Below are 24,579 nucleotides of genomic sequence, written 5' to 3' on the forward strand. Positions count from 1 at the left end.
TGGACATGTCAGGACACCAGCTTCACTACCAAAACTGCTGAATGATTTTTAGAATTATATCATAACATGGATTTGCTGTACTCTGCTTTCGTTTCAGACACGCAGTTTTCAAGTCCCATATAAGAGTTCTTGGCAAAATCTCGATATCCCTGCATGTGTCAACGCCAACATAAAATTTGTACATTTGAAAAAAAAAAAATACTGACATTCTGTCCCGTGTAATGCGTGTCATAGGTTACGTTTAAAACGTATTCACTGATATTTATTTTGCTTTATATAAGATCCGATGATTAACTGTCGAGCTCTGATTCTAACCGATCGGGATGAAAATAGTCCCGTGCTCCGGTATGATGCGGGGACAGCTGGGCAGCGTCCATCAGCCCGACTTTGCCCCGACATCTGGGGAACCCACTGGTGTGTGGCACGCGAATCGGTTGATGTCGCTATTTAAATGCAAATTTTCGGGGGATCACTGAAGCCTCACCCCGTAAATTCACACAAAAGGAACACTTCACACACAATAAGGAGGAGGGTCGTTTCTTTGGGAGGTCTTGGCAACACCAAGCAAATCTTATTCAAACCCACACACCTTCTGCATGACTAACTTTTTTCCCCTTTTGTACAGGGTCTTAAGCACGCTTACCATAAAGAGATCTAACATCGCCAACAATACAATTTACATTTCGACACCACCAGTTGTGCAATTCGTGCTGAAAGGGAACATCGGTAAATTTGATTGATACTGAAATTTGATATTATTATTATTATTATTGTTAATTATGTGTAGTACGTATTATCATATGTAGTTGTTGATTCATTATTCATTTTATTAATAATAGGCAGGTGATAGTAATTAAGATAATTGATCATTGTGGTAGCAGCGGAGATGGTTTTGATGATATTAAGAGTTAATATAAAATTCTTAATAATGGTCAAGGAGAACCACATGCTTCTTGTACATATTTCATTTTTTTTATACGCATAACGATCTTACATTTGCAATAGCACTTCATTCACTAAAGTGTTGTTTACACGCGCATTGTGTTTGACACCGAATATCCACAATCGAGGCAGGCAGGCTGATAGAAATAGGCAACGTGGTGTATAAAATTTTGTCTCATGCACCATTATGAATAAAATCAAATCGTGTATGTCTACTTCCGTTGAACGATCTAATGTACAGGTTCTTAGTCCTGCTGAAAACTGAATCGGGCCGAGGAGGGTCTAATAGAGTAAAGGTAAAAAGTTGGTGAATTACAAAGAGCGTATTTTCCACGCTCTGGGTCCGGGACCAGATGATCCCAGAAAATGAGCCGAAATAGATTCAGGCTCCGCGCCTGTTGTGGCGAGCAGCTGATTCCCCGCTCTCTGGCCAGATGGCTCCTGGGCGCAGATTTGCATTCATTTTCGCCTAATATCTTCCAAAATAGCGGGGCAGCTGCATTTGTTGTCAAATAAGGTTTAAAACTCCTTTTCACGACGGGATCGTTACCTTCGTGATGGGTTTGCGGAACTTTTACCCTCTCCAGTCAACAGTATCAGCTTTAAAGGGATTTGTCTTAAGCCACCCCCACCCCTCCCCGTCCGAATTTAGTAATCAGATTGAAATGGCCTCGCTGCGTGTAATTTGTATTAAAGATATAGTAAATGGCTTCCAGCAATATACATTCTCCAGCCAAGTATTAAAGAAGGAGCGCAACATTTCAACATTTGATTTATTAATCGCAGAATGACTGTAATTGTATAAGTTGCAGATGCCCACTGAAGCGAAATACAACTTGACCACACGTCTACGTTTTATGATAAGCGTAAAAAACAAATGCGCTTTAAATAAGTAGGATTGAAAGAATAACAACAAATGCAATATTCCTAGTGAACTGACCGCAATTCAATCGAAAATGTTCAAAATGATGTTCAAATGTCAGATCAAATTACCAACGACACTTTAGCTGGACGAGAACAGATGATAATTATTCCTTATGTGAACATATTATTTCGTCAGGACATTAACATTTTAGAGACACGTAAATGTGAGTTTATCTTGAAAGCACTGATCTTATTACCATCAGATCATCAAAAATATGATTTTATTATACTTACGTATTTAATTAGACGACCGGGCAGTGTCATGTAATGGATTCTGAGATGTAGCAAGAGCAACAGCTTTGAGAATTCACTTATCTTTGGCAATAGTCATTAACCTCCAACACCAGCAAAACAGATTATTCCTGAACCCCCCCCCCCAAACTCTTCCACCCATCTCAGTGACCGAGGAGCATGTGTGTGTGTGTGTGTGTGTGTGTGTGTGTGTGTGTTGGGGGGGGGTGGGGGGGGGGGGGGCGTCCCATGATAACACAATTCGATTCCAATAACACAATTCGATTCCATTTTCAGCAATTAATTACTATATGAACAAACGAGTAAAATAAAGAAATATATATATATTTTTAAGTTACATAAACCAAGGGGAAAAAAAAAAACAAAAAGCAGTCAATACTATGATTGTCATCAAAATATTTTATTGTCAAACCCACAGAAGGACAGAAGGACGTTGGACACTCATGTCCGCTTCCTGCGGCAAACGTGAAATACACTGACACTGAAATAACATTTATTGAACTTTCCCGAGGCAACTAATATAATCAATTATTACAGTACCAAGCGATACCATTATGATACCTTTCCGGAGTTTATATATCTAGGGCTTTACATATATTGACTGTAGATACTGTATATATACAGGATTCTTACCGTATTAAAATCTGGTTTATTTTCATGGATTTGTGATAGTATGGCGTATAGAATTAGAATTTCATAAAATGTGCATTAGTGTTTGATTTATTTTTCTGCAATTATTGTTGTTTTTTGTAATTATTAAGTAAAATCACATTCATATAAATTATTTTACAAGTGTCTTGAATTAGTGTACCAGAAAACGACTATAACGTTACTTTCTCGCTGCCTTCAATTGGGATGCCAATGATTCATTTTATGAAGCGTTATCATTTTATCACAATTATTCAATACAACACACTTAACAGGTTGAGTATTAAAAACGCGACGTACCTGCGCAAAAAAGCAAACTTTATAATAACAGTTCTTCTCCGGTTTCTTTACTATTTTGCGTTTGCATATTCTTATTGGCCAGATTTTTTTAAAGTTCATTTTTTGTTGTTGAATAAAAGCATATTTGGATGTTGACTTGAGAAAAAAATGCACTCACCACAGTGTAAGAGAAAAGTAGAGCTCGCGTTCTCAGGTTGCAGCTATTAGTCCGTATCCGTAAAGCCGAGCACCGCTGGAAGACAGGAATTGTCAGTCTTCCATATATGGTCAAAGCTACGCCCCATGAGCGTCATATTCTGACTGCGCCGTTCCCGTGGGTTTAGAGTTTTGGCTCCCGGGAAAGGTTCCATTCCTGGGGGATAGAGGGCTGAGTTTTGTATGCTTCCATCCATTCTGCGAGACGCTAAAGGCCCCTCATCAACCTCTCCTGTGTCCGGGAACACCTCAGTGGTAATCATTTTTTCGTTTATTTGTCTTTTGGAGCCGAAGCGCCTTGCCAGAAGTGCTCGATTCAACGGTGTCCTCGAGGTTTTCCACGCTGGGGCAGAAGGATGTCACCACATTGAGAGCATCACCAAAACGCAAACAGCAGACATTTATTTAAAAAAAAAAATTGAAATAAAAAAGAAACAATCACAAACAAACCCCGTACGCTGAGTTACTTCTCCAGCGAAAGGATAACGTTCCAACTAGAGGCGCAGTGCTTCTGAGTAAATTGTTTATGTCGTGCCAACACAGGACAGATTGAAGAAGGAAGCAAGACTTGCGGACCAGGTTTTCCTTGTTCTGATCACTCAAGAGTAAAGTCATACTCTTGCAGTCGCCAAGGAAAAAAAAAAACATATTTTGACATTTCATTTATCGTCACCCCTTTGGAAGGAGCTGGGTTTGCACACAAACTGTTTTAATGTTTGGAATTCAGGAAAATATACCGAGAGGTGGGACGACAATGAAGGAAGAACCGCTGGGCAGTGGGATGAATCCGGTCCGATCGTGGATGCACACAGCTGGGGTGGTGGATGCTAACACAGCCGCCCAGAGGTACGTATGCCAAATCATCTGATTTTTTATGTATTTCTCATATCGACCCCAAATCCCCTCAATACTCTGTATCAATTACAATCTCCCCATGTCCCTCTACAGTCTTTTCCCCCGTTTCATTGCATCATATTACTGTTATAGTGACAAATCAAGAAATCTCTCGTCTCCCCAAACGTGCTTCCCCGTCTCCTGTGTTTTTATCAGCTGTATCTGACTCCGGCGTCTTTGATATTTAACCGAGATGGTCTCCTGCTTTCTCCCCGCAGTGGCGTGGGTCTGGCGCGGGCGCATTATGAAAAACAGCCACCTTCCAACCTCAGAAAATCCAATTTTTTCCACTTCGTCCTGGCTCTGTATGACAGACAAGGGCAACCCGTGGAGATCGAAAGGACAGCTTTTGTGGACTTTGTGGAGAAGGAGAAAGTAAGCGCCTCTTTGGAATACCGTCCAAAAGCAAATTAACTTTGAAATAAACGATGAACAGGATGACGGTGTAGCTTTCAGGTGGATCGACGTACAACACGTTGAGATTTTCGCCGAGAAAAGGGAAATAGAGATAAATCACAATTTTTCTGATGGATTGCAAATTTATGCGAGTGTTATTTCATGTTACGTGTAACTTAACACAGTATATTGGGATATAGGTCTAGTCAGACAAATTGACAGATAGGCATGACACCCACGCACACGTATATAGTTTACTGAGTATACACTGTATGTGCACTACTTGAGACTGTCATTAAAACTATTTCTCAACGTATTCATGCTGGTTATTTACAGGAGCCAAACAGTGAAAAAACTAACAATGGGATTCATTACAAACTCCAATTACTGTACAGCAACGGTGAGTCAAAGTGAAATACCGGGATAATACATCATAATGAATGAAAACAATTTATGGTCTTTGTTCATTCACTTGTTATGTACATTTATGGAGAAATAACACGAACGTCATTAACAAAACCAATAATGACATAACTATAACAATGATGACAACAATACACATTTAATTAATATTTTAATGTATTAGCCTCTGAGACTGGTATTTTTATGTAAATGCTGCATCGCATGCCCGTATTGCTGTATGTCTAGTATTGTTCGGTGCAAAGTTGTGAATTGTGTTTCCTACTCTTGAAAATGGCTTAATACTTTTCACATAGTGTTATATTAAAATATTTAACCGGCTGTATTTAGCCCTCTCAACAAACAGTTATGAAAATTAACTATAGCTTTATGTATAAATCAACATATATCGACATAAGCTGATTTTTTCATGGTTACTTTTTATCCGTTTTGGTATGACCATGTTCACAAAAGAGTGAAACAAAGTACTGTCAAACACCTAGGTAGGCTATACACTATACTGACTGAATTTTAACAGTCCTTCTTTTATTTTCCTAGGAGTCAGAACAGAACAGGATCTTTACATACGGCTAATAGATTCCATGACAAAACAGGTAAGACATTTTAACTTTTAAAAATGCATTGTAAAAGGCTGTTTACTTTTTGAACCAAGACACCATGTTCTGCTACCGAATTGTGGAATAGAAATTATGGGTTTTCAAATTCCTGAAATAAGTATTAAATAGATGACTGAGGACTTAAGGCAGTGTGAGTTCCTTTTATGTGGCTACATAAATTTGCATTACTAGGGTGACGTAGTAGGCTTCATAGTAATTACAATTTGTTTTGCACAATTTTATATATGTTGTATAATAATAGCTTTTACAATATCACTTTCAGTAGGCTACAAAACAGCATATGATTCCGTTTATGAATATATAGAACAAAATAATCTCAGTAAAGAATTAAATGAATGCAATATATGTATGTAGTGGATGCAACATATAAATTGAACCGACTCGGTTGTATTGTTTTTAATATTGTTAATGGTAATTTCAATCAAACTAGCAGGCTTATTGATAAAGCGCCCTAGCAGTATCTTAAAGCTTTAAAACTATCTTTCAGAAATATTGTCACGGTGCACGTGTCGCAGATCATGGGTTTAACTGAACTGTTTAAAAGACATCTTATTTTGATTCGGCGACGGGCGGTTGTAACACGCATGGTAAAATTCTGACAAAGACCAGCGCCGCTAGCATTCATTAATGATTTCAGTGCGAGAGGAAAAAGGACCACTTTAACGCTGAGAGGGCGCTTTCAAGTTGACAACGTTGTTTTTATTTCCTTTGCGTCCAGAAGCTAAATGTTTTCGGAAATCGCTGGCCTAATTAACGGACAAATATTGATAACTACACGTCCTACTCATAATCTAAAAGAAAGCACTTATTGTGATGGTTAAAAACGGTTATTACCCCCACTAATCAACTCACTTTTGTCGCAAGCCGGGCTGAGAATAGGAATCTCCCACTGTATTGAGGTAAAATAGCCCTAAAAATGATCTAAGAGTCAATGACGTCGAATATTTAGTTTATTGATTAATTGCATCTGTGGAAGGAAACGGGGATAGAAATCATTATACCGTAGATGAGCGCGAGTGCACGACATCAAACATCACGTCATCAAGGTTTTTTTTTTTTTTTTTTTTTTTGCATGAAGGAGAAAATATACAAAGCCAGCGAATCAAGTCTTTCTTTAATATATTTATTTATGTATGTATCATCAGACCTCCCTCAACTATGTCCAAATCTTCGCTGAGGCACGCACTCACAATGAAGCCAAGTTTAAAAACTCAGTAAATCGCGTTTTGCTTAAAATATGACACGTGTCATTTTATTTCCTCAAAAGGACGCGATTACATCTCAACATGTGAAGTTTTCACAAGAGTAGCAGGCTCGGTGTCTCGCTTAACCGAGTAAAGCAGCGCGCGGGGTAGACACCGTGTACATCAGACAAGAACAGTGAAGTGGAGAGAGAGGGGAGAGAGGGGGGAGAGGGAGTGAGGGGAGTGGGGGGGGGGGGGGACTGAAGCCGAGCGCACCTACAGCTAACCGCCATCTGTTTGAGCCAATGCTCAAAAATTACTCAACCGTACCCCCAGACACCGCTTTTTATCCAAAGAAAAATCATTGTTAGCAGCTGAAAATAAACAACAGATTGCCCATTAGCACTTTCCCCCAGTATCAGCAGATTATGACCATATTGATGTATACGGTTATGAGTAGTATTTGATCCATCCTTCTGTATCTAATGAAAGCCTCGATTAGCTCTTGGTACGTGATATGTTATATATATACGTTGCGTGACAACAACAATAAAAACAACTTGTTTATTATTATTATTTTTTTTATTACTTTTATTACTTACTATTATTATTACTAACGACACCATCTTTATCAATAACAACAAACACAACCGCAGCAAAACAACAACAGCAACAATAATAATAATAATAATAATAACAATATGCTGTATTAGTAAACGTGTGCAGAAGTGGAATAACTTTTAATAACTTACTACATGTCCGTTGATAAACAGTGTTCCCTAATAATTATTAAATAGAGTACATTTTTCAAAGAATTTGATACAATTTTTATTGATTTTTTTTTTAGGGTTTGCTTATTTTCTTCCATATTCTTGCAAAGAATATTAGCCCAGTGCACAAACATAATTAGAAACACATAAATACCTTAGTATTTTTAACGTGTGATTTAGTCTCTTACTGCATGCTTATATTTCTTATTGATTTAAAGGCAATTGTATATGAAGGTCAAGACAAGAACCCGGAAATGTGCCGAGTCCTCCTCACGCACGAGATCATGTGCAGGTAAGAGAAAGTGTCCGCAGCTTTTGTTTTCAGAATGTTGTCACTTCCAATTTCTGGAACGATTTGCGTTACCCATTACTTTTGTTTTCATCTTCGCCTGCATACGCAGAATTTTCAACCGCATCAAATTATTGGCAATAATTCCGTTTTCTTAATATGATACAGAGTTCAATATCTGTCAGTATAGCATCGTGATATCATCTGAAAATGAGACGCAACCAATTGATTATATGTCCTCTATTTACCTCCGGCATGTAGGCCAAGCGCTGCCATGCGAAGTGCTCTTTCAAATAAGTCATACCGAAACCTTTTTACATAATTGCCTATGCTTGGACAAGCTCTATGATGTTCACCGCAATTTCTAACACATTTTCAAGAGCAACGAGCCCAAGACTCCTCATGTTGCGTGTTGTGTACTGCCAGTAACACTTTAATTAAGATCTATAGGAAGTAGCGTTATCGGTTTCTCCTAAACAGGGGGGGGGGGGCACATCGGATCAGGCGTTCAGCGAAACACACGAATATGTGACTTGTGCGTGTGCAAGATATCACACAAAAAGACAAGAGGTCTAAGATGATGTATGTTACTGAACAGAAATCGTTTCATTTTATGTTACATTTATGCAACGCAGCAAACGGCTGACAAGTAGCCTATAATCGGCACGCAGCACGCTGTTGCTGTTTCATGGAGACTGGCAGGATTGCAGATCTGGATGCTGGTAGAATGGCAGACTACAGTAACAGGCAGCATACTCTAAGGGGCATACTATTCCTGTCTCTCACGTGTGTGTTTGGCGACTGCAATTGATTCACAGACATCCTGTCATTGTTATAATGTACAAAGGCTGTCCCTTACTCCTGTTGGGTGATAAATTTAAATTATAACCAAATACAGAGGAATTTCTTCGTTACTCTTTCCTGCATGTACTGCAATTAACATGGAAAGTACACAGATGTGATTTTAAGCTGTAAGTGGAGGACTGTAGTCTTTCTTTAATCACTTTGGCTGTCAGCTCTAAAAAGGCTTTATATTTTCAGCTTACCATATGTTCTTAATTTAGCTAATTTAGGCATGTAACCATTGTACAAGTGTGTTTTTTAAAACGCAGGGAGCAGAACATCGTTTCTGTGGTTTCTGCTGTAATTAAAGTTGCAGTAACGGGCTGCAGGTAGGCTCGCCACACAGACAGGACAGGACACGGTAAAAGGCTGGGAACAGCCTTTTGTTCATGTAATTAATAAATGCCCTGCAGAAATATTGGTTGAAGGTGGCATCTTGCGTCTTCTCCAGAAATAACAGCTTGACAATTAGAGGTAAACACAAGCAGAAGCTGTGAGTGCTTATTCCCATGCCTCCTGGTATCCTCTCCATCCCAGCTCTCTGCTAAGGCAAACACCACAACATGCTGTTCGTCATCTTTTTTTTTTCCTTTTTGCAGCAGCAGTGCAGTCGTATATGTTTCCTCAGTGGGATTTTACTTCATATTGGTCGAAATGGCGAGTTGCAGAGCGGCGACGTGTTGAGAAACAAAACAAAAAAAAATAATAAAGTGAATTATTCAATTAGTTAAAACTAGAACCAGAGGCTCGGTGTAATGCTGCCATACAAAGTTGTCCTTCCACCAGTTCATAATGTAGTGAATACTCTTTTTTTTTTTTAACCGTAGCCGGTGTTGTGACAAGAAAAGCTGTGGAAACAGGAACGAGACTCCCTCGGACCCAGTGATCATTGACAGGTAGGTCCCTCTTTTCTGAGATGTTTGTTGTTTTTTTTTTTGCTGCGCGTGTGTGAGGCGCAGTGGTGGGCCAGACACGGTGTAAGTTCGTTCTGTGTTTGTTGTCCTCTGCCGTTATCATGCACAGGTGGGTTGACTGGGAAACTCAGTGGCCGACTCAGTGGGGATTCGATAATTGCTTGCGAGTTGTCAAGGGAAACGGTTTCATCTGCCTCTCTCCTCACTGCGAGGAGCAGTTTATGCCTAGAGAGTTTTTGGCTTTTAATGTGGAGAGATATCACAGAGTGCCTCTTCCTAATTTGCTAACAAGTGTTTTTTTTTCAGTTTTCTCCTTGTTGTTTCCTTGCCTTGGCACTTTGCTTGATTTATTTATTTTTAAGATGCATGTTACCTTTAGTTACAAATTCATCTCCATTTAAGATCAAACACGAAAAAAGAAAAAAAGAGAAAACAGCTGGTGAAAAAAGAGTTGGTTACAGCTTGTGGTTGTTGTAATTGTCATTTTTTTCATTGTCATTTAATTGCTTCAAGAGGGCTGCTGGTTATTGGCTTGATGATCTGTATGAGGAATTGGACTTGGATGATCAATATTATGAGAAGTGTTCAATGTAACCACCTTGGAACGTTCTCCTTCCAGTCATCTAGATGTTGTGACTTTTTAATTCATGTGCATACAAATATTGTGTAAGAAACCAAAACTTATTATAACTGCTTAAATTTGTTACTCAAGGTTAAGGAGAAACAACTGTGGGGGTTAGATGAACGTCCCTTAGCAACTGAGGCTGATTTCTGAGGAGCAGTTCATGCGTGAGTGAGGATGTGAAGTGGAGAAACGTATTTTCAGTGCTAGTGGGCCTTCGTCGAGATGTTGTAGAGCTGTAGCACATCTAGATGAAATGGTAGGAGATGAACGCTCCACGCCTGATGCCTGAGCTTTGAGCACTGGCCTCTCAGCTGCTGTGGATGATTTCTGCTCCTTTCCTTTCGTGGATCTATCTTTTGATCATGAACTTTGCCGTCCACTGGCTGGGAAATGAAAACGGAGGAGTGACTCTGAGTTAAGCTGGGCGGGAATGTGCACCACCAGTGGATAGCAATGCTAATGTTTGACTTGCTAGAATCTCTGTTTGCTTAGCGGAGAGTGTTTGGTATCTGACAGTAGGAGCATCTCTTTTACCGGTAATCAAATAGGGCTGGCCAGTTGTTGCCATCACTCTGGCTGCGTTTTACCAATCAGAAAAAAGGACTGGCATTCTGTTGGACTGAATGGATGAAAAATAAACATTGCTTTCAATTATGAAATGGTATCTGCTTTTCAGCCAGTTTTTTTTTTTGGGTGGGTAAAAAAATTAAAAAAATATGCGTAGAGATATGAAAATATGTAATTTGAATAAAATCATGTAATATTTCCTCTTGGTTTAAAATTTGACCAAAACAGCACAGTGATAATGAGAAGAAACAGATCAGTTTCATTTTGCATTTAACTATTTGTTGAGTGGTTCTCATAAACCAAATGTAAATATCTGTTTTTGTAGTTCATTTGAAAAGTCAAGTGCCCATTGTGAGATTTGCAATCGTATACAAAAATAGGAAATGTAAAAGAAAAATCAAATTATACTTTGTTTATGGTTTCATCTTTATTTGAGTAGTTAAAGAGATGCCTCCATTTGTGCCAAGAATAAATGCTTAAAATAGCTAAATTATTGATTAAAAAGCTGCTGTGTAGTTCTATATTTAACGATATGAATGCATTGACGGGAGATTCAGTCTTCCTCAGTGCACTTCAAACTCCACAACCAGATGAGGCTTTGTTTAATTGTGGGCCTGAAGCCTAACAGATACAAAAGGAAACACTGATTTAAATACCTTTTACATGTAATTTGGAATGTATTCTGTGCATACCCTTTGAAGAGTGATGTGACTAGATATTTTTTTGTGCTGTACATAATAGGAATGTTAACATTTTGGTAGTTACTGTAGTTGCTTAGCGTAGCTTTTTTAAAATATAAATATACAGAGTGCATTTTCTGTGATTTGAGGTTTTAAAACCATTTGGTTTATCTGTTTATTTATTTGCTAAAATCAGTTGTGCTGCAAGCACGTGGGCCTAGAACTAGCAGCAAAAATAGTCATGCCAAGATGGCCCATTCCTCTGAGTGATATGAAGTAATAATCAGTCATAGATTGAGATCTGTCTCCATATTTGTTACATTCAAGTAAAATGCCATTCAGTAACTCAATGCCTTGACATAGAAAAAAAGACACATTACTTGTGATGGGTGATCTGAGCTGCAGAAATACAAGCCTACCAGCAGTTCTGTTGTGGTTTGTGTACTAATGCAAGACGTTTGCATCTCAGATTATTTTTCCTTGTAAAGTGGTTAGAAAAAAGCAAAGGGCGCATATAAAGACTGCTGATAGATATTTAACGAATGTTTCCTGTCCTTGAAATTGTCTTGCTTTTTGCTGTCACTAAAGAGATGTGAAAGAGTCAGATTTCACAGTGCATTGTGCTTCAATCTGTCCTACAGTATGTATAACACAAGTACAATAGAGAAAAGGAACACAGATGAGTGAGATTTAAAGGCGGAGGGGAGAAAAGCAAAGGGATATTGTGAGATCAAACTGCAGTAAAGCTCATATTTTCATTGTGCTCTGGCTGAAAGGGATCTCAGTATCACTTTCATAGAGCACTGATCTGTTCTGTGAGATCACAAAAGCATATGTTCCTCATTAGAACCTTCTATTGTCTGTACATCACTGCTATAAGCACATCGTTTTTATCCTGTTGGACCCGGACAATTTCACCGACCACAAATGGAGAAAAGACTGAAACTTAGCGCTATCGAACTGTATTTACATCATGTGAAAACAAAGGGAAAATTATACAGATAATGTGTATGCATGTGGGTGTGTGCATTCGTGTGTGTCTGTGAGTATACATGTGTGTAATTCACCTCATCCTCTGTATTTACAGGACATTGGAAGTATATGGAATGAGGCCCAGATTCAATTTAATTGCAATGTGCTTTGTCCTTATGTTAGCACATTAATTCATTTATTATTATTACTGTTTTTTTTTTCAATATTTATTCAACCAGTATGAGTTCCAAATTCTTTAAATTATTGAAAACAAGTAGAGGAATCCGTACGCTTAAATACATAAGTAAAGAACAGTGGACGGTGGGGCAGAGTGAATCTGAGGCCTGAGAGTCCTGCCCACAGAGAAGTGAAAAGGCTGATTGTGGAGGCAGACAAGGAAGGTCTGATTACATTACAATCAAAACATTTTCGGCCATGGCGCTCTACTGAGCATTCCCAGAGCCGCGCCGGAGCAGTGCTAATCAGACGTGTGATCCATTATCGATAGTGCGCTCGGCAACATTTTCCCAGATGGTATGGGGGCAATCGCACTGCTAGTTGGCATCTTGCAGGACAGTACCTGGCATCCTCATAGATCTGGCATTTCCAACGGAGTTTAGGGGGACTTATCATTCCAAATGTGTCCTATTTTCCTGTAGTCAGGCCAGACATCTGTTTCTACCCTTTTCTCTCGGAGTTTGCTACAGCTTTAGATTTTTTGAAAAAAAAAAGGAAAAAAAAAAAAACTTTTTTCTGATTTAACAGCTGTTACAGCATTTCAACCCCATGGATCTTTAAATATTTCAAAACTGACCTCAGACGTCTGTAAATTATTCATATTTATTTTTGGAAAAAGAAAACAAGCCATTTATTCAGTTACTTGGGGGCTGATTTAAATTAGTCACAGAGTATACAGGCTGGGAAATGCATGAGGTTACATTTATAAGACAGTATGACCATCAGTTAGTCATAACACGCATTTTATATATATGTATATAATTTTTTCAAATCAGATAAAATTAAAATTTTAAAATCTTTATGTTCTTTCATTACTGCTATGCATATATTCTGTTGTTTTTTCTCAGACATTGCTATGCTTAAACACATTTTTTAGCTTGACTGCTGGCTTTCTTTTCTGTACTAACACACCCACTGTTGTGTTGTCAACACTGTTGAAATAACACCAGCGTGTTTTAAGGTTAATATACACCTGTGCTTTATGTCTTTGGGGTAATAACGCCAAAGCTCTCACATAGAATATGAGGCTTCTCTGACCAATCAGGCTTTGCCCAGTCACCAGCTTCTCTTTTCTCTTCCTGTCACAGGGGTTAGCGTGCTCTGACCTTTGAAGACAACCCAGTCACTGAATAATTCATGCTATTGACTTTTTTTTTGTCAGTACACAGAGTCATGCTTTGGGACATTTTTAACTCATTTAGCTCATTTAAAGGCCCTCTCTGCACCTGTTCAAGTACTAATATAATGCCATATTGGTCCGGTGCTGTTTTTGCTTAATGGACGCTGTGTTCTTTGTTACAGAGCTATGTCTTCTTCCCAGGTTGCTATCATAGGGAAGTTTAAAAAAGCAAAAAAAAAAAAAAACAAAACAACAATATTTGATGACTTCCCATGTTTTCATTTTTGCTGCATTGTAACCACTCAGACAACTCGAAGCATCCTCTGTTATGGCTTTTCAAAAGCATAATTAGATCTGACTCAGTGCAGGCTGAACAAATAGCAGCTTTATAAGGTCAGCGCTTTTGTTAGAGATTCTATGCAAATTAGAATCTGTGAAAAAAGGGGGACATTAAACAAAATTAAATTCATTGTCTCCTTTAAGGTCATTTACATTTCTGGCTGAGTCCAGGACTGTCAGGGTGGATTCCCGAAATCATTTTAATTACGTATCAGCTCCGAAAACTTGAGGCATCGTTTGGATAACCTGCAAAGTGGGAGTCTGTTTATTAACTTCTTAAATGGCGTATTTTCACAGCGTCTGCGGAACGCAATTAAAACGGCACGTTTCCCGCTAATGCTGCTTCTCACCCATCCCGGAAGCGAGGGGGGAAAGTGGTGTGCTTGGGGGGCACATCACTTTCGCAGTTTCACTGGAGGTGATGTTCAGCTGTTTGCGTTACAGGCAAGCTGTGTGTCTGACGTGTAAATACGCGTGTTTATGTAGCCATCTGCTGGAGTCGCGGAGCGTGGTGTTTTGTACGTTATCAGCTTGCAGTCTAAATACCTGATTAATATGATTTGCCTGATTAATGTGTGTCCGAGGCCGTGGTGAAACTTGTGGAGGGCGTTTACAGATGGGACCGTCTTTGAGGGCGTTATTAGCAGCACGTTGTGTGATTCTTTAAATGGATTAAGCTTGTCAAACTTTACCACGTTCAGGGCATTGAGGGAGTGATGAGTTGGACAAAGGAAGTCAAGGAAAGGAAAACAAGATTTTTTTTTTCCAGGGACCCTGGTTGTAAGTGCCGTGGTTAAAGCAGGCTCTTGAAATTCTCCTGCGTCCTCTCTCCTATCAGTATGCTTGCGTTCCCCGTGTAACTCGCTGGCACTGTCTCAAGCATGGCAGCGCCGGTGCGCTGAGAGACACTCGTACGAGGAAGCGAGAGCCCTTGCAGTCTGGATGTTTTAAGGAAAAACGGGGCGGGGGGGGTTGGGGGGAGGAGGCCAGCTGGGCTGTCGAAAACTATACCCAGTGAGGTACTCTGATAAAAAAAAAAAAATGTATAAATGAAATCCCCTGCCTCTAGTACCGCCTTATCGAGAGGAAGAGAGATAGCACCGCAGCCAGATATTTTGTGGAGTTGTCTTTCATGAATGACATCATGGAAAAAAACCCTACAAACTGAGCTCTAATACTGAATCAGTCTGTGTGTGCCAATCTTGGTTATTATGGAATCTATAGGCCTATGGCTTCCTCCACACACACAAACACACACACACATACACCCATACATAAATACAAACAACACAGCAAATGTTTTTTTTTTTTTTTCAAATGACCTCTTAGTTCAAGAATAATATCACATTATTATTATTATTATTACAATAGTACTTATTATATTAGTTGTGCTTTAGGTCTCATGTGAGTGGCAGATGTGAATTCATGAGCTGTGAGGCAAACAGAGGAGGGGCCGGCCGTCACACAGTGTGTTCAAGCAGCAGTACCTCGTGCCCTCAGGAGCTCTGAGCAGACCTTGTTTGGATGTGCGGGGCACCTAACTTGTTCTTGGCATGGTAGAGTCACAGCTTGCATTTGGAGGAAATAAAACCCTTTTCCTTTCACCCCAAGAACCAGAACTTCATTTCTCCTGTGCTCAGATGCGAGGTTGACACAAACGAATGCTGCTCAATCATCAAAACACGCCTGATTGATTGATTGATTGATTGATTATCTGCCGGTGCATGTGTGTTTTATTTTGTCAGAATGGGTTAATAGCAGAATATGGAACCCCCCCGACACCGTGGCAAAATGATACTTCAGTGTTTGGACGCACGTGTTTATCTCGAGTAAAATTAACCATGTTATTCCCAGGGTTGTCAAGGAAACCTGCCTTAACTAAGGCAGGCCCGCATTCCGCTGCGGCGTGGAGAGCGGCGAGCTGATAGCGGAGTGGAGATCTCAGCGCTCTCCCGGCGCTTTAGGGGGAAATGAGTTAAACACGTGTGGAAGGAAAAAGCATGCGCGCTTCTACCGTTGCATAACATGCGGCATGGGACCAGCTCGCGGGAGACACTGGCTCCAGCTCATCTCCAGCGAAACAAGACCTGGCCAGAGATTCGGAGAGCAAAAGCAGTTCATTTTCTATAGACTGTTTTCCATTTTTCTGTAGGTTAAGTAAGCCATTTTGACAGAAAAGGATTGGGAAATGAATGCAGCAGCGCTATCTAATGCTATACACACCAAAATGGCATCTTTGATGAAGAAGTTAAAAAAAAAAGCAAGCAGGTTGTAATCCGTAAAACTCCCATAGTTTCCAGTAAAAGTGTCCTGTAAAAAAAGAAACAAAATAAAAGAGAAATTCAAAGGACATTTATTGGAGGATCTGACAGTTACTGAGAGGCTAATCCGTCAATGTGTGACAGTCAGTGTGCCACAAATTTTTCCTTCGAGGAACTTTTCTCTCATCTGGCACAGAAAGGGACACTCTCTCCGCTAGGACCAGTGTGAATGCCCGCTGAATGCTTGTAGAGCTTGTAGCTCCTCAGAGGATTTCAGTCTGGCTGAGGAAACACGCCCACATGCACAGAAAGGAACTCTCTCATAGTTGTAGAAGCGTCATTAGCACACAACAGGCAGAACAGAGGTGTCCAGTTCACTTGAAAAACAACCAGCCAAATTCAATTGGATCTGGTAGTGCATGCCTTGACAGCACGGAATGCACTTCACTGGTGAAAATTTCTCGATAGCCTCTTGCATATCTGCATAGTGATTAAGTGTTCCTCATAGTTCTGCCTGGGAAAAATTCAGATTTTTCAAAGACCTCTTGGTAACAGCAGTTTAATAAATTTAAGTGCTGATTCTCTTTGAGGTCTTGGCTGTACGTGTTTCCTTAGCTCATATAATGTGAAGGAGCATATTGAAATGGTACATTTATTTTAAAGTTAAAAAGGATAATTTAGGTATTATTATGTATTAAACTATACAGAAAAAAACATCATTTATATATGTCCATAACGTTGTGGAATACATTGTTTTATACTATAGCACGGATGACGGATGAAGGAGCCCATTGAAAAAAGTGGAATTTCGATCCATTATTACATTAGGTTAGACGATGTCACGATAGTGTACTTGCTCGTCAGTTTTATTCTTGTGTGAAAATGTGGCGTCTTCTGCACATGCAGCAGCTGAAAAACAAACTTTGAATTATTGAACAGAAAATCTGCACAGCATCTCCTTCCTACTCAGAAATTCAGCAGCACTCCTTCATAATTGAATTCACTTCCTGTTTTGTTAGTTATTCATATGTAATTTTTCTCTGTCACAAGTAAGTATAGAGGTTTCTCCTGCACTCAGGGAACAGTACTCATGTGAGCAGTAATGTAGTCATAGTGCTTGGTATTCTTCCATCTCTGTTTTGTTTATAGAGCCACACAAAAAAAAAGAAAAAATCTGGGCAGTTGGCCTAGGAACCCTCCCATTCACTTCCTCTTTTGGTTCCCCCAAACTGTCAAACAAAATGTTGGGTCAGCTTTACCCGTAAAACAGCACACAAGACCTTGTCAAGGGTCACATGTGGTATTTAGGCGGAGATGGGTGTAATGCGGGGGGCTTTACAGTTCAGTATGAATTCGCACCCACAACATTTGTTCCACATTAGAAAGGGTTTGTGAATGAGCTCAGTGTGGCTGAATGATGTGGTCTCTCCACGGGATTCCTGCCTGTCATTCCTCTTACGCTATTCGCTTATTGGAAACACAGCCACACACACACACACACACAGACGCACATGCACTCCATGGATTTCCATTTTCCAAGTGCACCAATTTGTACTGTGACACCAGAAAGATTAGGTTTGGAAATAGTCTGGAGATTGCATTGGACATGGTGCTGGTCGCAGCAATTTGAGGTCACAGGACAGCGATCTGGACATCGGGCACAAGCCATCAGTTACCTCGGAGAAACTCAGTGGGCCTTGGCTGCTTCTGGCCCCAGGGGTGCTTGGGATGGGGCTGGAGACAACCTCCTGGCAAGAGGTGCAAACAAGTACCATTTATTAAAGCTGACACATTATTTCTAAATATAACTCCACTTCTGACTTTCAGAATACAGCTCTTGTCCCTCACAAATCACTACAATAAAAAGAAGTGTGTGGACAGTTTGCACCCTATTGCAATCAGTATGCAGTTTGGCAGGGAAACCATACAGAGCATGATTGATTTGATTTTAAACCACTCAAATACAACACAGCAAATTAAAACAGAGAAGAAACTGTCAAAAAACTATACAAAACACTCACACAAAAGCATGCTCAGCTGCAAAGAGGTGCAGTTTTCATGCTGTCTAAAATCACTGCTTTTAGCTTGAGGCTATTTGTTATTACAAGCAAACCTCTGCTTAGACCTCATTATAATTATTCCTAGCAATTACAGAGTCCAGAACTCCACTCCCTTCCAATATGTATTTGTTGGCATTTGTGAGCCTTAAAGCAGTATTGTACTGAAATCTTTTGATATATGTAGCGTGATGTTAATTTATGATGTGTGTTTCAGGTCACGCATGGTTGACACATCTCTGCAAATATCATTAGAGATGCTAAATAAAGCTTCTCCAAGTCTTCAGCACCACTTCCACCTTTGCAATGAACTTGTCTTTTTTTTCAAAATAATTAAAATAAGCATTGACATATGGTAACTTTTACAGTTGAATCAGACCTTTAAGTGATACTAATATAGTATTTCAATTCTTTGAAAATATTAGCAAAAATACAGTTAAACAACTACAACTACAATATAATGTTGTAGTTGTAGTTGTTTTATTTTTTATAAGAATTCAACAAGTGTTTCAAAATATCCCCCAGGGAAACACTTCTAGTTCTGCTCTCCAAGTGTATGACATGAAGCACTTTGAATACCATAAATGAAGCATCACATTATTGACAGTAATAGCATATCTTTCATATGGTGTTAATGTTTCTGCAAAAACACCTCCCCATGTTGTTATGAGCTTTAACATTCCTTAATTAAAATCAGCTTCAACAACCATTAACAGCCACAAAGCGAAACTACAATTAAAATGAATGCCGCTTATAAGAAAAAAAATTAGTCTTAATATATTCCAACTGTACACAAGGCTAATGTGCTGTCTGTCTGAAAGATGTACTCATTTTGCTGTGCTTATTGCAGGGCTAAATTGATATTTGCTTACAACATGTGATTTGAGCTTATAGTTGAATGTTTTGATCTATGACACGTGTTCAGTGGTTAGTATCCGCTGCTCTCGCATATTAGGGTTCCGAATTACAGCAGAATGTGAACCTTTGCTTGGCTCATGCATTTTGATTGAATACAGATTGCCTTGTGTGATCACATGCGCTTCGTAATCAAATTCAGTTTTGATGGAGGCTGTTAAAGTAGTCATCACTGCGGGTCAACATTTGTAATTGCTTTGTCTTTGGAGAAAGCATGCACACTGATACTCACTTACTGCCTTAAATGAAGGTGAATGCAATATAAATATCTCAAAGGTGGCCTCGCAGATGGCCGTGTCAATGAAACATGTCAAAATACTGAGGATGCGCTGGAGGTTGAAAGAGACAAGCTGAAGAAAAAGAGAAAAGAGTAGGAATAAAAAGTAGTGTATGTCTGAAGCAGAGTATGTGACACAGAATCATACAGTATGGATGATGTGTGTCAGAAGTTCGTCTTTTTGTCAGTCAATCAATCAGGCAAGTTTTATTTGTTTTGGCACATTTTTACAATCAAGATTGTCACAAAGCGCTATACATAGTGCATTTTCCAGACGGGATCATAAAGCCAGAAAACCCAGGCTAACTGGGGAAAAAAATGGAAGATTATTCCCTGCCCCCTTAAAAGGCGGAGAAGCTCCTGGAAGAATATAATAGGAAAGATACCATTGCTGTAACTCATTTCATCAGTTCATCTCAACACTTCATCAAAATAGATCAATTCCATGGCATTATATAGTTCCAGTCTTTTTGTGCCAGTGGAAAAAGTCAGTTTGTTGATTTCAGACATGTGGGCGTGTTCAGGGTGATTACAATCGCGTGATCTTGTGCGGGTCCTCCTTGCTGGATGCTCTGTGCCAGTGTGCAGTGAGTCATGCTGTAGCTAAGTCGCAGGTAAGCGTGCGAGGGCCGGAGATGACACAGAGGGTAGAGAAAGGAGAATGTAACATTTACGGACTCCTTCTACTGTGGAGTGATATCACTGCCTCTTTGCTGCGCTGAAAGCTGTGGGTGCTTTTCACTTACTGCTTTAATATGCAGCAGAACCGTAGGCAGCTGCAGTGGTAAAGAAGCTTGGCCAGAAAGTTACAGGCTTCAGTCCTGGGTACATTTAGCATGTGTACCCTTGAGCAATTTGCTTAAAAAAAAACTGTGTATAAAACACAGTGTAAAACGATCTGTCTGTTGAACTGTGCTCTCTCTTCAACTTATCTGCTGCACCGCAAACATTTCTGCTGACAACCTCTGCTGAACAGCGATCTAAAGGCTGTTTAGAAACAACAACAACGATGGAAAAAAAAACAAAAAAACAATCCCGATCATGAATACAGCCGCAATCCCGAAGTGGTTAAAAATGTGGCGACAGTACTTCCCATCAACGCGTGCAATTCCAGAGAAATATGAGCGCTCTGATGCTGGGAAGCAGTAATTATCGTTTTGTGAAGAATGTACAATGGAGCCAGGGTGAGGAATCGATCACAGATCAGGGAGCCCGGGTTTAACTGTCATGTTTCAGAGATAAGGGGGAACAGGGGGATTGCTCCTTCTCTCCGCGAGTTCACAGCCAGCCAGTTTATTAGCGTAAATCCCACATGTTTAGTAAACTCATTAAGTTCCATCTAACGTTAATTTATCATCATAGATGGGAGAAGAACGGGCGAGGGGGGCTGGAGGATGGCGGTAAAACCCTTGCGATTTATGCGAGCCCTCTGATCAATCACCTGCACTGCTGTGGCCATTTTTAATTAAGCGCTTTAAAACCTCGCCAAATGATCAAACTGATCGAGCCACAGTCATCGTCATCGCCTCTTGCGACTCTGCAGACGGCCTCTGACGATGATGGTTGAGAAAGAGGCGAAAACACAGAAAACACAGAAAGCAGAAAGCTGAGATGCAGAAATCAAAGAGGTCAGCTTCAAAAAGTGTCTGGGGTTTTTCGAGAGAAACTTGAAACTGGAACATGTGTCAAGCAGAATTTAATGTAAATGTCTAACGTAAAGCTCTAACCTCGGTCGGTTAGAAAAATAGATTTTCCTACCCTCTCCTTACAATGTTACTGTCCCTCTATCCTTTTGCATCATAATGCAGAAATAACCTTTTTGATCTGAAGAGACAGCTTTGGAAAAGATTTTATATTTTGGTTGGTAATGTATGAACTGTTGGAAGTGAGTCCATGGCAACTTTAAGAAAATTAAATCCATTGTTCCTGCATTTACATCAAGCATTGAAATAGCCCTCCTTCACCACGGGGTGTGAGGGCCAGCCGCTGTCTCCCTTTCACATGGAAAATTGGACTCAGCGTGCCTTAACAGTGATAATGAAATATGACAGGAATTTCCTTGTGCTGGTTCAGTGGCGGGAGAGGGCTCCTGGATGGTCCGTATCAATCCATCTGGTTTATGTTCCCATGTCTTGATTTATGGCATGATGAGAACCTTCTGGCCGCTCGCCTGCTTGCCAATTGAAATCAGATCTCATCCGCAGCCCAGAGGTATTGATCCATATTTAACATCAAGGCTCGGAATTGATTGGCATTGATTAACAATAAAAACACTGCCCTGCTTGTCTACCCGCCGGTTCGATATTCTGAATGAAAAAGCATTGTGGCTCTTCCCTGCATTGACCGGGAATAAAAAGAGAAACAGTGGCAAATGTTGAGGAAAAAGGAATATTCTCCAGAACTGTACTAGCTAATCGTTATCCTTACGTGTTGGATTTCAGTCACATGATACTGCAGTACAGAAATGCATTATGTGTTTTGAATCATGTTCTGCAGAATATTAACAAAGGAAGACATCTGTAAAGAAAGACATTACCGATAGCCCACGATGAGTGTACATGTGGAACTCAAATCCCATTCTGGACAGCTGCTTGTTAGGAAAAAAAGGAATCTGATGCTTGCATTTAATTGGAGTCGCATGCTGTAAGCAAGAGTAAGGCCGTGTTCACATTGGCTCGATTGCTAAATGATTAAAGCATGTCTTGGACCCCTTAATATTCATTTCTCACTTTCTCAGTGTCATTACACACTCCCACGCATAATCACAGACGCACGTTCCCACACACAGGGCTGTGTGCGCAGAAAGCGGTCATGTTTCGAGAGCTTGTCTCTCCTCCGAGTTATTCGTGTCTCATTCCTAATATTCCCTGCCCCTTCCCTCCTGCCAATCGACAAGTTTTCCCGTCCACCGTGTCCAAGATCTGCCGAGGCTACAAACATCTGAAAGAAATTACCCGATCTTTAACATCCAGGAGTTTACAGTTATATAATGACGGAGAAAACCGCAAAGTCCCCCTGGGGGACAGAACATTTTAGAAATATTTTCACAGCGGAATTACGCGGCCGAGGCCGCAGGACAACCCCGCGATGCGATTACAGGCCAGCCCAACCTACCTGGGATTCAGCTTATTTGTGGTGGAGGCAAATCCTATTTAATGCTCTGACTTTCGATCGTGGCACCATCGGAGTGATTGTGCCCTGTAAGTATTTGTTGTTTATTAGTTTGAGGAAAGCCACTGGAATCCTCTCTGCCCGGAGAAGCTTTGGCTGGGACAGCTGTAACAAGAGGTGGCCTAGTGGATCCATCCACCCCCGCCCCACCCCCCACCCCCCACCGGCTGCCTGGCTTGGATTGCAGCTCTGCTGTGCTTTTTTAACAGGAAGCTGGGCCCACCTAAACACTGGCCCTCCCCTCCGATGGAGAAAATGGAAGGATTGACTGTGGAGTCACTGAGAAGTCATGGTCCTTCCCTGTGGGTCATTTTAGACCCTTAATGTATTTATACAGGTCACTAAGGTGTGTTGTGCTTTCCTTTGTGGGAAATAGGGTGGATTTGCTTGCTGAGCACAAGGTGGTGGATGGTGAGGTGGTGGTATTTCTGATTATCAGTGTGAATATCCTCTGCATTTTCAACTTGTGTTGAACTTCCACGGGTGTGACTTTTGCTTCCTGTGAATTGCTATCGGACCTTTAATTGCAGATTAACAAATACATATGTGGAACATACCTGTGGAAAACCATGAAACTGTACAATAAAGACAAGCCAAGATCTTTTTGTCTCTTTATTAGGTCACAGCTGGAAGTGTTTATTTTTCAGATTCATTGCTACCTGGACAGAAACGAACAGATTTTGCTGCTGAAAGAGAAGTTTTCTGTCGTGATGAAATGACTCGGAGCAAAACAGATTGAATCCCAAAAAAAACCTTAAAAGACAGAAAGAAAACAAACAAACACAAAAGACATCACTCTTTGCAAAGCAGATTTTACAGAAATAAATGAATGCAAGGCATAGAGGAGGCAACATAAGGAGGAGCTGAGAGTGTGTTGAGTCCTCAGGTTTGAGAGGCAGTAAGAGTGCTTAGAGCGTCATTTGCAGAAGCTTATCTTCCCTTACCACCCCTCTCTCCTTCCAAACCTCTTTTCATCACTAACCTGACACAGTCCAGACTATTATAAAAACAGTTCCCACTCCAACTACACCCCTCAAGACATCTCCCCACGGCTCAGTTTTGTGACCTTTGACCTTGTCTAATGACGTATTGCCTTAGTTTGTTTCCTGTCTGTTCCTTCAGCCCATAATTGCTTGGAAAACGATCCTGAAATTAATTCTCAGGTTGGAATCACCAATAGCTTTTAGCACTGTTACTTTTCATTCATCTAAAAAAGTCATTCTTATACCCAGACTATCTTACATTTCTGTTAGACCAATTCATTTACCTCATCTTGACTAATGCTGGCCATGTGTCAGTCTTCTTCTTCTTATAATAATAATAATAATAATAATAATAATAATAATAATAATACAAAATCAGGTAATTGATTTTCCCAGTGATTACGCTGACATGCCATTACTAGCCAAGGTCAGCTGTCACATCCATTTTAAGACACGTACCTTTTCAGAGACGCAATGCAGGTTGTCTGCTTTCCCTGTCGTTAGCGCTAGCGTTAGCCACCCGTGCCCGCTTTCCTTTGCAATATTGTATTGTAAATATTGTAAAACAGGCTCATTCTGACGAGGTCAGGCTCTCAGCGCAATGACGTGCTGTTCGTGAATCTACTTTGTGTCAATTTGGGGCGTGCACACGTGCAATCTGGAATTACTCCGGCGTGAGACAGATAATGATCATTTCTCCGATGACATGGGGGCCTCGTGTCTGACCAGGGCGAGTCAGACAGATTATAATCAGCTGTCACCTCCACCAGCCCTATCTCTGTATTTA

The 24,579-nt window shown here is 40.2% G+C and overlaps 1 protein-coding gene across 17 annotated transcripts in view; it reads left to right on the top strand.

Annotated features, from left to right (window-relative positions):
* The first annotated feature begins 3,438 nt into the window (after positions 1–3,438).
* The window catches only part of LOC118790472 (transcription factor COE3-like), an 86,122-nt gene continuing 64,981 nt past the window's right edge, over positions 3,439–24,579 (top strand). For all 17 annotated transcript variants that reach the window (XM_036547390.1, XM_036547392.1, XM_036547402.1 and 14 more), the window contains exons 1-6: positions 3,439–4,107; positions 4,374–4,530; positions 4,888–4,951; positions 5,509–5,564; positions 7,761–7,834; positions 9,502–9,570. In XM_036547390.1, coding sequence (XP_036403283.1) covers positions 3,974–4,107; positions 4,374–4,530; positions 4,888–4,951; positions 5,509–5,564; positions 7,761–7,834; positions 9,502–9,570 — 554 coding nt within the window. In that variant the 5' untranslated portion in view covers positions 3,439–3,973. The remainder of the gene's footprint in view (positions 4,108–4,373; positions 4,531–4,887; positions 4,952–5,508; positions 5,565–7,760; positions 7,835–9,501; positions 9,571–24,579) is intronic.

This window comes from Megalops cyprinoides, chromosome 15, assembly GCF_013368585.1.
Source record: "Megalops cyprinoides isolate fMegCyp1 chromosome 15, fMegCyp1.pri, whole genome shotgun sequence".
NCBI lineage: Eukaryota > Metazoa > Chordata > Actinopteri > Elopiformes > Megalopidae > Megalops > Megalops cyprinoides.